Source organism: Urocitellus parryii, chromosome 5, assembly GCF_045843805.1.
Source record: "Urocitellus parryii isolate mUroPar1 chromosome 5, mUroPar1.hap1, whole genome shotgun sequence".
Lineage (NCBI taxonomy): Eukaryota > Metazoa > Chordata > Mammalia > Rodentia > Sciuridae > Urocitellus > Urocitellus parryii.
In genome coordinates this window covers 85,402,672-85,420,934 of record NC_135535.1, presented here as the reverse complement: position 1 = coordinate 85,420,934, position 18,263 = coordinate 85,402,672, and the positions used below count along the sequence as shown (strand labels likewise).

General features: G+C 39.8%; 2 protein-coding genes across 3 annotated transcripts in view; one reads left to right on the top strand and one right to left on the bottom strand.

The window, feature by feature from the left end:
- LOC144255013 (uncharacterized) overlaps positions 1 to 18,263 on the bottom strand; it is a 223,049-nt gene that overhangs the window by 115,566 nt on the left and 89,220 nt on the right. Inside the window, exon 2 of the mRNA XM_077799072.1 lies at positions 9,294 to 9,497. Coding sequence (XP_077655198.1) covers positions 9,294 to 9,497 — 204 coding nt within the window. The remainder of the gene's footprint in view (positions 1 to 9,293; positions 9,498 to 18,263) is intronic.
- Positions 9,403 to 18,263, top strand: part of Rassf8 (Ras association domain family member 8) — a 129,408-nt gene continuing 120,547 nt past the window's right edge. The window contains exon 1 of one of the 2 annotated variants that reach the window (XM_077798437.1): positions 9,403 to 9,501. The gene's annotated coding sequence lies outside the window, so the exon portion shown is untranslated. The remainder of the gene's footprint in view (positions 9,502 to 18,263) is intronic. The other variant, XM_026392320.2, reaches the window with a different exon arrangement.

Genomic DNA, 18,263 nt, shown 5'->3' with positions numbered 1-18,263 from the left:
GTTACTATCAAATGATGGAATCCTGAGGCAAATTAGTTACCCTCTCTATGCCTTGGCCTCCTAATCTATAACACAGGTATAATATGATTTATGTCATAAGGTTGAGAGGATTTAAAAAGTTAATATATGAGCAATTAGAACAATGTCTAGCACAGAGTATAGTGAAATAGAAAATTATAATTATTTCCTTTGATAAAAGTACCTTCAGAGAATAATAAATATTATTTAACAATAATACTTACATACCAGGCATTGTGCTTTATGCATATTATTCCAGTTGATATTCACAGTAACTCTTTTTATGCTATTAATATTATCTTTCCTTTCTTCCCTTATTTTTGACAGATAAGAAAATGAAGGGCAAAGAACTTAAACAACTTGTCCAAGGTCATCCAGACAGTAAAAAGCAGAGCCATGAGAATTCATTTAAAGTTCTATTTTCTTTCATCAGTTGGCTCCCCTCCCATACAGGTTGGAAGGCTAGGATCGCTAAGAGACTGAGGAGCAACAGGAAGAGCAGAGCCTCTCTTAGAAGGTAGCACAGTAGGGATGATGGCGCCATCAAAGTCCTAACCAGCTTCCACTGCACCACACAGTGTCCACACACCATACTGCTATACAGTACTGTAATGGTGGAAACTACCCTAAAATCCTGCTTAGCTGAGGGCAGTGTCAGGAGATGTGGTTCTAATTCCAGCCAAAGTGGTAATAATTATAATATCCATATCTTAGTTCTTGGTATCATTTATTTCTACTGTAGCCTTAGTAATGGAAATTTCTCTTCCATTCCCAGAGTAAAATCATAAACACTCACACCACTTTCCTTTCTTCCTTCGAAGCCCATAGTTGCCAGTATCTTTCTACATTTGCCTCACAGCCACCCATTCTCAGTTGTCAAAGTATCTTCATTAGTCTAAAATGGTATCTTTAGCAGAAAGTCTGGGGCTGGTGAAAGGCCTGAGGTTGTAGGGGTAGGGGGAGAAGGAAGTAACTGCAGTTGCCTTGTCCTGTTCCCCCTCTGGAGCTCTCAGTCTTCTTCAGTCTCACAGTGAATATCAGAGCTTTACCCAGCACCTCCCAGGCACATCCCTGAAATGCAGATCAGTCAATTGCATGGCTTCTGTTTTTCACAAAGACCCACCCTGTCTGACCAAGGTTTAATGGGCTAAATTTAGAAGGGGAAGCACCTGAAGGATTTTTCTTACTTCCCATACTCACCATCAGAAAACTATTAGAAAGTGCTAGAGAAGCTGAAGTTGAATATTTGTTAGGTGAAGAGCATTGGAAGAGATGTCTAAATAGAGTGAAGTACAATTGCAGAGGCGGCGGCCAAGAGAGACAAGAATCTTGGGCTGCTGCAAAGGGTATTAGCAGAGTAACAAACAGTGGGGAGACTGGCATATAGGACTGAGATGTAAACCTTAACCCAAGTGTTCCCTTGTCCCAATCCAGATTCACTATATCTAGCCACTGTTTTCCTAACATCTTTAGTTCCTTTGCTGGGTATCTCGCCTCAGTCCCAGAAGCCAAGACCAGCTATTACTGCTTGGCACAAAAAAATAGGCGGGAAGAAACAAGGTACCAGGCCCCCTGCTAGAAGAGTAGACATGTTCCTTTCCTTGCTAATTTTACTTGTAATATACTTTCCTTTAGAAACAAGACCCTTAGTGTTGTTCGGCCCCTGCAGTACTGTTAGTAGGATATTTCAGTTTTTACAAGATTATTAAAGGTTGATCTGCTGCATAGTGAAGCCAGATTTAAAATTAGGTAGTCAGTGTAGTTAGTGAAATCTAAAATGGAGGCCATGTTGAGAATGAATTCCCGGAAAAGTTGAGCAACTCTCAGAAAGTTAATGAAGTCCAGAAAACAGGCCCCAACAGATTTGAAGATAGCCCATCCCAAAGAAATGTTAATGAACAGCCCCAGCAGATTTGAAGATAGCTCATCCCAAAGAAATGTTAATGAACAGCAAACTTGAAGATGCTGACTTCAAAGTTCCCAGATTACTTCTTTGGCCCACCTGTGTCCCACCCCTCAGGCCTTCCCACCTACATTCCATCACCAAAACTATAAAAAGGGGAACACAACTACACTTCCATGGATTCCATCTCTTGGGTCCCCTTCTTCCTCCGGGAAAGTCTTTTCTGCTGTCCTTTAATAAACTTCTAATTTTCCACTCTGACCTTGCCTCGGCGTGCTTCTCTGGTGTTATTCTTCAACATTGGGGAAGCAAGGACTCGTCACAGGTCAACAGCGGTTAACAATAGTACAGTGTTTCCATGTGAAGTAGATACTCTTGGCACCCTGGCCAAATCCCTTTCTTGAGCTGGTGCACACATCTTAGGCTGCCGTGAGTATTGGTTGCTCTCAGAGATCTACCCTCTTTGCCTAGGTATTAATACTAACCTACTGCCCATGAGTGACTGATGAGGGGTACAAAAGGCTGGCCTCCTTGTGACAAGAGGACCAACTGGATGGTGCAATTCCTAATCTAGAGTTTCCCACAGGATCAGGCCAAAACTGGTCTCTAGCAGAGACCATATTCTGACTTAGCTCTATCCCCCCTGTTCCATGATACCTTCCTTAATCAATTTCTCTTGAGAGCATACTCTCAACAAGTCACTTGCAAAAGAGTCCCTGTCTCAGGCTCTGCTTCCAGGGAGTATGACCAAGACACATGCTTGATCCATATGTGTGTTAGAGGTTCTTACTGTCATCAGAACCACCAAATGCATCTCTGGGGAAACCAAAGGTGAGATGAGAGAGCTTGACAGGACCCTCAATCCAAACTTAGACATACAACCAACTCAATTTACAATATGCTTGGGCCATGCCTACGTCTGCTGTCTGGCTGACTCACAGATGACATTCTCTCAAATTCAAAATGAAGCTTTATCTACTCATACTCTAAGCTTATTTTTCTCACTATAGAACATGAATAATGATACTTATTAAAAGAATTAGCCATGTGACACTTATTATTAACCAACACATTTGTTACAATTCTTAAAAATGTGACTGGATGACTCTAAATTACTTCAAAATTACTATTATTATTATTGACACATTTAAAATAAATTTTTGTGGGTTTTTTGTTTTGTTTTGTTTTTTGTTTTACACCCCTGAGTGTAACCTTTGCATCTGAGGATGCTAGGTCCTTGATAAGGAGCTCTAGTCAGTCTAGCAGTATTATAAAACAGATCAGATTTCCCAGTTTGCAACTAATAAAAATATAATTAAATACATGAAATTAAAGTGGAACATAATTTAATCTTTCTGCTATGATTCAGAAGTTATATCAGGGTCATCATTATGAACCTCAATTATAGTACTGCAGCAGTCTAGGGAGATTGGTGAGTGGAGTTCAGGTTGAAAGATGCTAGACAGACCAGATTTTACCACATGTATTTGCAAAGATGCAACTTCATAACAGCTGGCATGTCATCCACTATTCTCCTTCAATATTCTTATCCTTATAGGCTCTAGGTATAGTTCCCCATCTCAGCTAACTAAATCCATTCTTCCAGCCTACACTATAATAAAAGAATTGAGATTTTTAAAAATTTCATGGGGTTATCCTTTTAAAGGATAACTTTTTTTTAAACTTAAAGAAAGACCCAACCATACTTTAAATATTATTTTTAAACATATTTGATTTATTCCTTTTGGCATAACCTATTGTAGTTTCCATTTATAGCTTATGCTTTACTTTCTTTCCATATAGTACTTTATTATACTGATCTGATGATTATTGGAGGGTCTTTTAAGAGCTTATTTATTATTTGTTAACTACAATTTAATTTCTAAAAAGACACTATCATTAAAATAAGAAAGTTCTATACATCTGAGAACTGTTAGTTTGTTTCTAAAAAAAATCCCTCATATTAGCCAAATACAACACAATATTTATAGATCATAACAGTGTTTCAATACAAGAACAAGATTTTCATTAGGAATGGGAAAGAATACCATATTTACTTGCTTAATACATACACAGACAAGGGGAGGAAATATGATCTTTTTTTTTTTTTAAACTTACCAGTAAAAGTGGCTAAATGAAGGCTTAGTAATTCAGGCCAGATCTCTCACTAACCCAACATGTACAAAGTGAAAAAGTGATTAAACATTAGAATGTATAGAAATAAAGAGGAGAAGATATATATTATTTTTTCTCAAAATTGGAAAAATCATAGGAAGGCAAATAGATATAAAAAAATAATATTAGAGTTTCCTTAATTAATACTTCTTCAAATTCTTCCTGCCATAGACCTGAAGAGTTCCCATCATTTCCTATGCTTAATATCACATCATTCTTCTCTAATCAAAACAAACAAACAAACAAAGGCCATTATCTGTCTGTTCATATACCAACTTTACAACAACAAAAATGACCTGAAATATCAGATCTGAAATTCCTTCTTTCCAAGCTATTTGAGTCATCTTTTTTGCTGCTCTAACCAAAAGACTCAACAAGAACAATTTTGCAGAAGGAAAAGTTCATTTGGGGGCTCACAGTTTCAGTGGTCTCAGTCTATAGATGGCCAGCTCCATTCCTCGAGGAGAGGCAGAATATCATAGCAGAAGAGTGTGGCAGAGGAAAGCAGCTAGAACACCCTGACAGGAAGCAGAAAGACTCCACTTGCCAGATACAAAATATAAACCCCAAAGGCACACACCCCTAATGCTTCCTCCAGCCACAGCCTACCATCCTCAGTTACCACTCAGTTAATCCCTATCAGGGGATTAAGTCACTGATTGGGTTAAGTAAGGTTCTCACAACCCTATCATGTAACCTCTCAATGTTCTTGCATTGTCTCACACATGAACTTTTGAGGGACATCTAATATCTAAATCATAACACAAACCAAGTGAATAGCTACTCATCATTTAAGCCATCTTTTCTATAATCCCTTTCCAATCTCCTTTTCCCTCAAGCAAAATTCATCATTTCCTTAAATGTACACCCCCCAAAGTTTATATACACCCTTTTATACCTCTAATGTCACCATAATTATTTATTGTATTAGTTGGCAACTGTGTTTTGCTCTAATTAAGAGATCTACTATTTTTCTCTCATGTAAAAGAAATTTTACAGGTTGTTTTGGTGTTATTAGGATAGCTCTTTTCATCCTCCTGCTGTCTTCCCTAGCATATGACTTTGGGCTTCAAGATAACCTCAATTCTACAAGACTGTTGCTAAAGTTCCAGTTATCTCATCCATGTTCCAGGCAGCAATAGGGCTTGAGTTAGTTTGAGGTAGCCTTGGCATTACCCTACCACCAACACACAGAGAGTTGTTTTTCTGGGAGTCCCTACATGACATTGGCTTATACTTAATTACCTCCATCTTCAAGGAAAGTTATACAGTGAAGTTTTTCAGCTGGACACAAACCAGATTTCTGTTACTAATAAAGAAAAAAAAGGAGAGGAAAAGAGTAGACTACATAGGATTGCTTGCCTTATTTTCCTTTTCTTAGCATGTTTCCTTAGATGGACTGTGAGCTCAGTGAAGGTCCAGATTATGTTCTGTACATTATTGTAATACCAGTACCTTAGTTTATTTTTTAAAATGTTATTAATTGAAAAAAGGATGGAAATCTTCATTGGTTATATGTTAGAAGGAGGAAAAGCAAAGAAAGTTGTAAGGTGAAATAAGTAGCATTAGTTTATTAAATTTGCATTGTTATTCACTCATTAATTATTATTTCAACTAGTACCAGTTAAGCTTTGCACTGTACTAGGCCCTGAGTCAGGCATGGGGTATTCAGTGGATGAGTGTAACATACATGCTCCATGGCTTTAACCAGGGTATAGGGCTGAGGTTGGAGATGACAATAAGTAAACACCAATTTCAGGAAATGTGGTGAGAGACCTGAATGACCATTTAAGAGGTCAGGGAATTGTACATTTATTATGGGTGAAATACAGAGTGGGAGAAGAAGAGAGGGAGAGAAAGACAGGCAGAGACAGATAATAAAGAATCATAATTTATTACTTCTTATACTATAGACCCACTTGTCAAGTCAAAATTTTAATTTTGATGGTCCCCCTGGACTTCCTCATGAAGGGAGTGTCCAATACTTTGTCCTTGGTGGATTCTGACCTACTGATTATTCTCTGTCTGGGTACAAGCATCTTGGCTAGTCTAGAATGGGAGTCATAAATGTGTCCCATAGACCTTACTAAGCCTGGAATCACTGGCTTCCCAGAAGCCTATCTTACAGGTTACTGTTTCCTGGTAGGCCAGTCTACCAACATATGTCTCAAACTTGGCAAAATGACTCCCTGGACATCATAAAAGAGTTGCCAGTGATTTGCATAGAGATTTAGCCCTATAAACTGCAGAAAGCCTATGAACTAGGCTTTCTTGGTGTATCAACACCTTGGTTTCAATTACATGGGACACGGGATGAATACAGATTTAGCTGAGGTAAAAAGTCACTGCTTCACCAATGTTACAGTCAAACTAGTAACCCTGGTGAAGATTTGGTAAATAATAAAGTCACCTGTCATCTCTTCCTTTAAGTAGTTCAATTCAGTCTCTAACATCTGATCAAAAAACACTTCTATACCAATTTCTATTCTCAGGGAAAGAGATGTTCTCCTCACCAGAAAATAGAAGTGAGAGAGCAGAGAGGAAAGAGACAGGAAGTCTGGGCCTTGACAACAGAGGAAACGGAAGGAGCCACAAGCCAAGGTATGCAGGTGTATCCAAAAACTGGGAAAAGCAAGGGAATGATCTCCCCTCCAACCTCCAGAAGAAACATAATTCATACCTTAATTTTAGACTTCTGACCTTCAGGACTTTAAGACAGTAAATTCTTGTTGTTTGAAGCCACTAAGTTTGTGGCAATTTGTTACAACAGTAATAGGAAACTGCTAAATACTTGCCAGTACATCTCCAGGTGCTTCATCTCCGATTCATTCCCAGTGCACTCTAGCTTAGCCTGTCTCCCTTTACAATGATCTCTTATGATCTTTTATTTCTTAAAAATAAAATCTTTATTAACAATGTTTTCACAGTATGAATACTTACCCATTCTAGTTACATATTTTTTCCAAGAATATAATTAGAATCTGCAAGTAGAGTTATTTACACATCCCATCAAAGAAAGACATTTGATGTGATCCCAGGAAACCTTAATAGGGACATGATTACAGCTAAAAAAGAAAGAAAGAAAGAAAACACCTTAAATTATACTATATGCAGAAGAAAGAATGCAACTAAATAGGACTAAGTAGGGAAGAGATTTTTCACTGATGGAGGCAAATTCATGACTTTGGTGACTCTGGCAGCCACCAATAAGGCACACTCTGCTTCGGAAACAAGGATACCTCAGCAGGTACCTGAATCTTAGTAAGAGCTTCTCCTAAATAGTGGATATAGTTATTCAATCATAGTAAACTTAATCCTACTAAATGCTGGTCAAATGGGAGTTGATTGTCACCAGCCAGTCAACTTGTTCACCTCTGGATGTGTGATAAAACTGAAGTGGGGATCCTTCCTGGTAACCAAGAAAAAAACAGATTAAGGTCTAGCTACTCTGTAAAATCTTACATCCTAATAGTCACAATTCTGCCTGCTATCACTCATCCATGTTTTAAGACTTCCACAAGAGTGATGACTTTTAAAGCAAGAGAAGTTCTAAGAAGAAGAGATAACATTGGCAAATGCCACCAAGAGCAGAATAAGATGAGCATAAAGTTTTTCCATTAGTTGACAATCAGACAGTGGCTGATACTGTTTGTAGAGTGAAGGGTGACAAGGCTACTAGAGGACATATTTTACCTTAAGGCTAAACAACTCCTTCGAAAAGATTCTAGTAGAGTTAAGGAAGGATCCATGCCCTATAGATTCACCTTAAGTCATATTCCCTCAGGTTTTGATCTGGAATGATGGAGAGTTTTTCTCCTCCACAAATCTACCAAATGTTTGTTGACTTGCCAAATTTTAGTCTCACCGGAGCTCCCTCCTCAACCCACCTGCAAGGCAGAGGAACTTAAAAAAAAAAAAAAAAAAAAAAGGAGCTCTTGAGTAACAAAAGGTCAAAAACCAAGAAACAAAGGGTCAAAACAACCAGGTCCTGAATCACATGAGGTGTAACAAGTTGTGCTTCAAATTTAATATCCTTGTTTTGACGATAAAAAGCTGGTGTCTCAAATTAAAGGGGGCATTTTATAAATGGAGCATTTTCTTGCATCTCTTCCATTATCTGCGCCCATCTCCTTTCATATTAATAGCTGTTGCAGAGTTATGGGGATGTGTGAGCAAAGCCTGGACCAAAGACTTCATTTTTGTCCAATGGCTAGCGTTATTCCATGACATTAAATTTAAAAAGGCGAAGAGTGAAAACAGAAAACAACATATATGTCTGCACTGCACTTCCAAAAGTAGCGATTTCCTTCCCTGATTATCGGCTATTTTTAAAGGCGTGTGTGCAGTGGCGCGGGGGGGGGGGCATTTTCTGAATCGGTGCCTAGCCTTTCTAAACTTTTGTTACTCATAAGTGATTCATTCGCTTGTTTTTTCGTTCCTTGCCTCAGTCACTGCCTGCTGCAAAGGGGGACGCTGAATCACAGCTACTCCAGATGAAAAGCACCCCCCCATCCCCGTCTGCGGAAAAGGCCTCCTACTTTCCCGGGTCACCCTAGAGGGCAGTTTTACAAGTCTCAGCCCTGGGCTATGGAAGATTTTGCTCCTGCAAGCGTCACCGAGACGCTGGTCACCTCATGGCGTCTGGCTTTCGGGTCCGCAGGCCTCTGCGCGCGGCGGGCCGCACAGCGGCGGGGAACGCGCGAGGGGCCGTTGGAGTCTGGCCCGGGTGTGCCCGAGGGCCGCGCCGCGCTCCCCCGCCGCCCGAAAGCTCCCACAATGCAGCGCTGGCGTCCCAGTTCCGTTACACAGTCTCGCCCGGCGCAGGCGGGCGGCCGAGGCGCGGGCGGGGGAGCCGGGCGGCCGCGGCTGTAACCCGAGCGCCCGGCCGAGGGGGGCGCCCCCGCGCCGCTCCTCTCGCGCGCTCAGCCCGCGACCCGGCGAAGGGGCGGAGCCGCCCGGCCACCCGGCCCGGCCCGGCCCGGCCCCCGGCCCGGCCCCCAGCCCAGAGGCACCAGCCGCGGGAGCGAGCCGGCCGCCGACTCGGCCGCCTGCACTCGTCCGGCGCCCAGCGCAGCGCCCGCCGCGCTGTTCCTCGTCGAACCTCGCCCGCACACCCGCAGCGCGCGGCGGCGCTGGGGACGGCTGCTGCCTGCGCGCTCGCGCACCCGGCACCCCTGCGGGTGGCGTCCACACTCACCTAGCCGGCCGCGGAGGTGCGCGGAGAGGGCGCGCCACGGGGCCGGGGCCTCCCGCCGCTGCGGGACGCGTGCCGGGGGAAAGCCGGGCTGGGCGGCGCGGGGACTGGCACTGGGCAGCCGCCGGGCTCCGGGCGCCGCCGTGTCCCCAGCGCCGCCGAGTCCCCAGCCGCCGGCCGGCCTGCGGGAGCGGCGCAGTTGCGAAACTGAGTAAGTATTAACTTTACTTGGAGGCGGCGATTTCTGGGCAGGAGCCTGGGACCCTCCCTCTGCTCCTGGAGCCTCGGGGCTGCCCCTTCCCCGCCCCCTCTCCACTCTGGCCGCACGGTGGGTCCCGTCGTCCGCCCGCCCCCACCCCGTCCCGCCGCGGGCTCCCCACCTCCTCCTGCTTCACCTTTTCCCCGGTGTGTCACCCTTTGCGCCTTCTCTCCGAGGCACACACGCGCCTCCGACCAAAAAGTACGGGCTTGTTCGTGGCTTTTCTGCTTCCTCCCAGTGTCCTTGGCAAGGGAGTTTAGAGGCCACTTTTGTTGGGAAGGGAAATGTATGTCTGGCTTTTTAATATATTTTTTTTCTCCAGATGGAAATCGGATGCTCGCCCGGCCGGGTGGCGGATGGGTGAACGCTTCTTTTCTTCTCCGAAAAAGAAGTGATTGGTTTATAGGTTTTAAATTTTTGTTTGAACGATGACTGTCGTGCGTCCCCTTTCCCCCCTGTCGCCAAGCCTCCTGGGGAGTCTAGGAGAGGGGACTTTCAAAGTAATTCCATTCTGCAAACTAGAAACTTTGAGAGGGCAAATCGCAGAAAGCCTGATACGCGTCAACTTTAAGGAACGTGAGCTTTGAATGCGAGTCCTTGTACCGCAAGGGTTTTATAAGACGAAACCTGGGTTCCTAATGAGTGTTGCGTTGCTGTTTTAGCATCATAGAGCCGCCTGGTGTTGCTGAACCACTACTTTCCCACACACAAATGGAATCTTGAGCAGCACAATCTTAGGATATAATTGCAGGTCAACATTGCCCCTGATCTTTAGGGATTTAGAAGGGAAATAGATGCAGGGCACGTATCCTAGCTGATTTAAACCTGTCAGGCTAGTCCTGTCAATACAGCAAATCATTGCATTTTTAAAAATTTCTCCAGCCTGGTGACAGCAGGGACGAACATTTATAGATTTTCCCGTAGATTGTGGCTCAGCAATTCTTCATTAGATCTGTCTTTAAATATGTATAGATCTCAGCTCTTCAGACTTTTTTTTTTCTGATTCACGTAGTTTTTCTTTATTTAAAAAAAAAAGTCTTTCATCTGGTAGTTGCCAGGAGTTGCGATCATGTTACCAAGGAGCAGAAAATGGGAAGCTTTCTTAATGGGCTTTCAACATCCTGCCCTTCGCCTGGATGAGGCAGCAGTGAATGCCAGCCAGCTCTCTGCAGGAAGAGGTGCCCGGCGGGTGGATGCAAGAATCAGGATGCAGGACACAGCACTATCAGTGTGGGAAGTGGTTTGTGAGTTCTTTTAGTGGTCATACTAATGGTACTTTTAATATTATTTATTTCCATGGGAATCTTTCCCCAAACCATCAAAATTACACCTGAGTGTACCTTACTTTAAAAACACTGAACATAATTTGATGATTATTTTATTGAAGGATCAAATGGAACAAAATATAATTTGTTATGTAGGTGATTGTATCTTTCAAAAATCTCCCCCTCTCAAAATTTTTCCCTCCTTTTGAGAGTCTCATGATGGCGCTTTCCATAATTGACACAATTGGCAGTAATGCATTGAATTATTTGTAGGTTCATTGATTAAGCCTTATTTCTGGGCTTCAGTAGCTCTGGGGACATTAGGAGCCCCTAGAGGGAGCAAATCATGGGATTGTGCAGATAGGAAAGGCATTTCAGTTTGTAGAAGTGTCAGTGTGCAGCAGGGAAAAACAGAAAGAGAACAGGATGTTTAAGTCATTTTTATGGTATATGTCCTGAGTTTGGTTGTGATATATGCAAACTGCAGATTTAAAATCATACATACTTTTGCCTTTTATTTATTTTATTCTAATTTTTTTTTAATTGTGACTTTTTAATCTGAGTCTTTAGTACTTGGCTTTTGCAGCCTTCTCTTTCTGGTAGCTTGTATCAATTTTTGATGTGAATGTCTTACAATTTGAGAAATGATTGGTTTTTCAAGGTTACTTACTCATTTCTTAATCTGTCTTATATTAATGTATATAATGACTTGAGAGTAAACCTCTTGCTTGCTTCTGGATTATTGTTGCTCTTTTTATTATGATTAATTCCTGGTATAATGGTTTTGCCAATTTTTATAAAATGTTAAGGTCTTAGATGTCTTGCTAGTGTTCAAACATTGCAAAATTTTTAGAAGTGGAATGGGGATGGGATTTGGATAAGAAAACATTATGCATCACAAATCTGACATTTTGAATTAAAAAAGTAATGTATCAACTATTTATTCTCATTTGGTATTTGTCAGTTTGAAAGATAAAAATATAGTTTCCAAGTATTCTATATAGTGAAAATAATGTTTACCCTCCAACCAGACAGACAGACTGGGGTGGCAGGTATGAATTTTTCACTTCCAAGATAAATAGTCTTGGTCCAGCTATTCAACCTCTGTGATCTACAATTTGCTGTCTGTAAAATGGGGATGCTACTTCTATAAGGAATGTTACAATGAGCAGAACACCAAATACAGGGCCTGACTTGTCTTAGCCAATAAATGGCTGCATTTCAGATTTCTCCAGAGCTGACCTCATGACTTCCAGGCTTTTGAACTGTTCCTTCTCTATTTTTCATCTCTTCTTTTTTTCTGTTTATCAACCACTCCAAACCAGTTTGCCACAAAATCCTGTCCATTTTTTCTGGGAAATCTCTTTCAGATCTATCTGATTTTCATCCTTTAACATGCTACCATCTTAGTTCAAGTCATTGTTACCTCTTCCAGATTCGGTAGCCTCCTGCCACACTGTATACCCTTTCTTTCCAGTTTGTTTTCTCAATAGCACCCTGAAGAAAAAGAGTCATTTGTTTTTAAGGCTCCCAGGTAACACATTTATTCTTTTTTAAAATATCTTTTTAGTTATAAATGGACACAATACCTTTATTTTATTTATTTATTTTTATGCGGTGCTAAGGATCTAATCCAGTGCCTCATATGTGCTAGGCAAGTATTCTACCACTGAGCTACAATCCCAACCCAGCACATTTATTCTTGAGATAAGATACAGAATCCTTAACATGCCTTCAAGGCCCTGTGTGATTTGGTCTCTGCCCCCTCACCTACATCTCTTGCCAGCATCTTGGCCAGTTCTCAGCAGACTTGCCTCAGGACTATTGCTCCTGTGCCAGGTCTCTCTCTCTTAGGGCCATCACCTTTAGTAATTTCTCATTTTGGTGTGCTAGCTAAAATATCCTTTCTCTATATTTTCTCTAAGAAGGCCAACCTTATCATTATGTAAATTAGATTTCCTTAATTTTCTCCCTTGCAGTATATTCATCTTTTCCTTCTTAATATTTACCATATTTTGGAATTACATATTGTTTTATTGCTTAATTTCCCTCTCTTGCTCATAAGGGCAGTGATAATGCCTAGTTTATTCCTTTATATATTAGGTGCTCAATAAATATTTGTTGATATAATGAATAAGATAGTAATATCAGTTTTGTATTTGTATCTCCATTGCCTTATTTATCATTGTTAAGTTTGCTTTCTGGAAAGTGACATAAAAGCCAGTCCAACTCTGCCCTATGTTCCTTCTTTGCTGGTTATATGAATTATAGTTAAGAGCCTTCACAGATATCAGGTAAAATTAATGCATTTGGACTCTGTGGAAAATTCATATTAGTAATAAATTGAGACATCTTTTAATTAGTGTTACCCTTGTGATTTTCTGTTGTAGCTAATCCTTTTGTAAGTACATCATTAAAATAATTATGCATTTCTCATCATTATAGGATTAGTGAAAGGAAAAAAAAAATGTCTTATGCCATACTATTTTATACCATGTCCCATGATAACACACCAGTCAGCTGCTATCCACTGCTCAGTGGCAGATTCAAAGGAAGGTAGGGAAACTCCAGGAGAAAAATGAGAGGTGGAGTTCTAAGAATGTTAGGTACTGTTCAGGTGTTGATGTCACTAGACATTTCTTTGACCAGTTAGGGAAAGAAATAGTTGTTTAAAACTGGGAGCCACCTAGAGGTGGGGAAGTTGCTTTTTTTTCTCTCCTCACTAAAGCATTCCTGTTTTAGCCAAAGAAGTTCTAAAGCTTTCAGTATTTTTGTTTTGTGGTTGCTCTTTACAAAATATTAGTTTGATATAAGTCTTATTATTGATTATGTAATCTCTACTTCTTACATAATCATGTGCATTCTCTCATGGCTTATTTCTTGGAATTATAGTTTTCTTTCAGTTATCACCTTGTAATTCTAATTCTAGCTTTGTATTTTGTTGATTACTTAGTATACCCAGGACCTTGGAGTTGATTCTGTTGTCTTTAGAACTTATTCCTCAGCCCTCAACCATTAGATTTCCAAATTGATACCTCTTGGTGGTATATAGGCTTTCATCAGCTAGGGTGTTCTTGGATTGGAGAGCAGGGAGGGTTAGGGCTGTGTTTTTGAGCTCCTGGGATAAGCCAAACCCTCTGCTGGGTGCTCTTCCAAAAGAGGAGTGCACAGTTTACATATTCAGTCATAAAGAGGAAGCTTATGCTTTCATACATTTCCTTCACTCAGGGAAATTCTTCTTGTTGTTCCATCATTTCACATTCCTTTTTTGCTGGTCAGGAAGATAGACATATGCCTCCTTTAACCAGACCCTTTGCCTTATGTTGGTTTTTGTTTAGACCCAGTTCTACCTGTAATAAAGACATCAGGAGTGTGGCTGGAGAAGGGCAAACCACATGATTTGCTCTGTGCAGGGCTTTTGTGCCCCTAGGACATTTCATCACAAGTAGCCACCATTGTGGAGGAAAGTTAGGATTCAGAACCCATGTTGTTTTTTGTCCCCTTTACTTATTACTGTAGTGACCTGGAACAAATTGCCTGTAGCTCCTTAGCACCAATAATATTTATTACCTATTTAATTCACAGCCTGATGTAGAATTTAAAAGACTTATTTGGAGCATTTAAAAAAAATCCTATTCAGATGTAGCACAAAGCTAATTACAGTTAGCTCCAGGACTGTCAAAGTTTTATTCATTAAGAAAAATAGTTCCTATTCAAGTAGCATACATTTTACTCTTTGTTTTGATAGTAAGTCAGGTATAAATGTAGGTTGTAATAAGAGTGTCATGATTATTTTCCACCAGGTTTTATTCTTATGGGTGATATATTTTGTCATTTCATTAACTGGCATTGGCTTCTGAGTACTATGTCATGTTTATTCTTAATTATAGTAATTTTATTATTGAAAGATCACTTAAGTTATTATGCCAAATATAAGTATATACATTAAAAACTAGTGTTCTCTTAATGAATAGACATTATTCAGAAAAGTAAGAATTCATTCTTATTTTTGCTTTAAAATTTTGAATAGATTTTTAATATATAAACTCTGCCAGAAATACCAGTGAGAAATAAACTAGAGATGTTTTATAATGTTTAAGGTAAACTCTATCATTTTTACAAGAGGTTCTCATACCTGATACATTAAATGTCAGGAAACTTTATAGTAGTTTATTTGTATTTATTTTTATTCTTTAATATATAATGACTTCCTATGTATTTCTTTTTCAAAACAGCTTTATTGGGATATAATTGACATGCAATAAACTACACATACTTCACTATATAATTTACATCGTCTGACTATATAAATGCATGTGAAATCATCAGCACAATCAAGATAATAAACATATCCATCACCCCCTTCAAATTTTCTCATTGCCCTTATCATTTTTTCATTTTCCATCCTTCCCCCACCTTTTGAACGACTGTTCTACTTTCTGTCACCATAGTGTAGCTTACCTTTTCTAGACTTTGAGATTGATATAATATGTATTTTGTTTTGGACTGGCTTCATTCACTCAGTAATTATTTGGTGATTCATTCATGTTGATATAGCTGTTGTTTATTCCTTTTCATTTCTGAAAATTGTATAAATGTATAGCAGCTATTGATGGACATTTGCATTGTTTCTAATTTTGACTATTACAAATACAGCTGTTATGAATACTTTCATTCAATCTTTGTATTAACCTATACTTTATCTTGGGTAAGCACATAGGAATGGAATGACTGGATCTGGTGGAAGGTATTTGCTTCATTTTTTAAGAAACAGTCAAATCAGCCAGGCGCAGTGGCACACACTTGTAATCCCATTGGCTCAGGAGGCTGAGGCAGGAGGATTACAAGTTCAAAGCCAGCCTCAGCACTTAGAGAAGGTCTGTCTCAAAGATGAAAAGGGATGGGAACATGGCTCGGTGGTTAAGCACCCCTGGATTCAATCCCTGATAAAAACAAAACAAAACAGAAAAACAGCCAAACTGTTTTCAAACTAATAGTACCACTTTATATTCTTAACAGCAGTGTATAAACATTGGTAGTTCCTTTACTTTTCTTGCCCATACATGGTATAATCTTTTGAGTTTTAGTATTGCCGTATTCCCTGTTTTAAATTTGCATTTGTCTAATGACTAGTGATGTTGAACACCTACTAAAGTCTTTTTTGCTTTTTTTCTATCTTCTCTGGTGAAGTGTCCTTTCAGGTTTTTTGCCCATGTTTTTGTTGGGTTGATTGTTTTCTTATGATTGAATTTTAAATACAAGCCATTCATCAAATATGTGATTTACAAAGAGTTTCTCCCAGTTTGTGGTTTGTAATGTCACTCTCTTCATGGTGACTTTGAAGAGCAGGAGTTTTAATTTTTTTAATATTTATTTATTTTTTAGTTATAGGTGGACACAGTATCTCTATTTTATTTTTAGGTGATGCTGAGGATTGAACCAAGTGCTTCACACATAATAAGCGAGCACTCTACCTCTGAGCCATAACCCCAGCCCCCAGGAGTTGAAATTGGGAATTCCAATTTATGAATTTGTTCCTTTATAGATTGCATGTCTAGTGTGGCATTTAAGAAACCTTTGCCTAACCAGAGGTAAAAAAAGATTTTCTCTTAAATTCTAGAATTTTTATAGTTTTTAGATTTAGGTCTTTGATCTATTTTGTGTTAATTTTTATATGAGATCAGTTGTGGATTACAGTTCATTTTTTTCATATGAAAATTTTATCATTTCAACACTGTAATAAAGAGTATTTTTCCTCCACTGAATTGCCCTTACCTATCTCTCTAAAATCAGTTGTCTGTTACATCCTTTTTCCATTTTATCAATTGACATTCATAGTTGGATAACACTAAGTGAAAAGCATCTAAATCTAATTATTGATAATGTGCTTTTGTCATATTTAATGAAATTTTTAGTTTCCTTCTTGTAGCCTTTATAGAAACCTTCCTACTCAAATATTTCTTCTCTCACTTCATTTCCCTTCTTGTTATTTACTTTCTTACAATAATGAAGGGGGATGCCTATGCTCTTTGTCCCTTTAAATAATTTCAAATGCTTGTTATTAATGATAACTACTTCACTGTTTTCTCTCTTTAACAATATCCTAGCCTAGATCACCCCTTCATTGTCATTTTTCCAGGCTTAGCCATCTCTTCCCCTGTTGTACCTTATCAGGAAACACCACAGGGATTGTATTATATTTAAAAGCCTGGCTGTGCCTGGGTAGCTTTGGACTATTTATGAAACATACTGAGCACCAAGTTCATAATTTTTAAATCAGCCTTGTAATTCATCACTCTTGTTTTGAAGTGCATGTTTATATGTGTCCATATGTGGAAATGAATATGCATCAGGTGGCCTAGTGGAGAGTTGGTGCCTTTCCCCTCACCCAACTCTGGCAAGCTCCATCTGCTCCTTCTGTCTGAACTGGGAGTCCAAACAGGCCTCAGAGCTCTTTGCAAAGGACAGGTTCTAATACAGTCTGTCCAATTTGGTGGTTCTGGAGAGTACCAGGGGTAGAGGACCATCTCTAGTCATTCACAGTGGGAGAAGAGTGTTTGTTTCTTAATGCAGAGACCCTTCTCATCCCCCACACTCTGGAGTTTGTATCTCCAAGGCATTTCCCCATCAGCAGTCCTTTCTCTCTACCAAATTCCAGTCTCGCCTTTTCTTGGCTCCATACTCTTAGCCTAGAAACTGTATACTCAAGTCTCTCTTGAGTCTGCTGTTCTTTCTAGTTGTTTGCATTCTCAGCCAGTTTCTTACAGGAGTTGTCTGTGTTCATTGCTTTTGTTAGTTCACCTGCCCACCTACTCTGCAACCAGGAACCATTTCTCAGAAACATTTAGAACCATACACACCAATATCTTGACTGCCACAGTCAATAGCAACTTTGCAGTCCTAGTATATCCAAATTGTTTTGCAACATATTGCCACTTTAGGCTCACTTTTCCTCTGGCTTGAAACATTTCTTCCATAGCACCACTCTTTTTTTGTTATTTATTTATTTATTTTAGTTGTAGATGGACACGATACCTTTATTTTGTTTATTTATTTATTTATTGTGGTGCTGAGGGTCGAACCTAGTGCCTCATACATGCTTACCAAGTGCTGTACCACTGAACCACACCCCAGCCCCATAGCAATACTCTTTTTTGTTCATTCTTTCATTCAAAAACTCAACTTCATTCCCTTCCATGCATTACTATGTAGCAGAGAAAAAACATAAAGATCAAAGCTCTTCTGTCCATGCAGAGCTCATGCTACTAAGGGTGTTAATAAATGAGCAAGTAATGTTCTCATTATTTGCATGATGATAAATGGAGAAAAAATACATATATAGCAGGGAGGGGGAAATGAAAATACTTGGCGAGGGTGGAGGTGTTACTTGATATTGGATAGGCAGAAAGTCCTCACTAATGTGACCACATTTGAGTAGAAACCTTAATG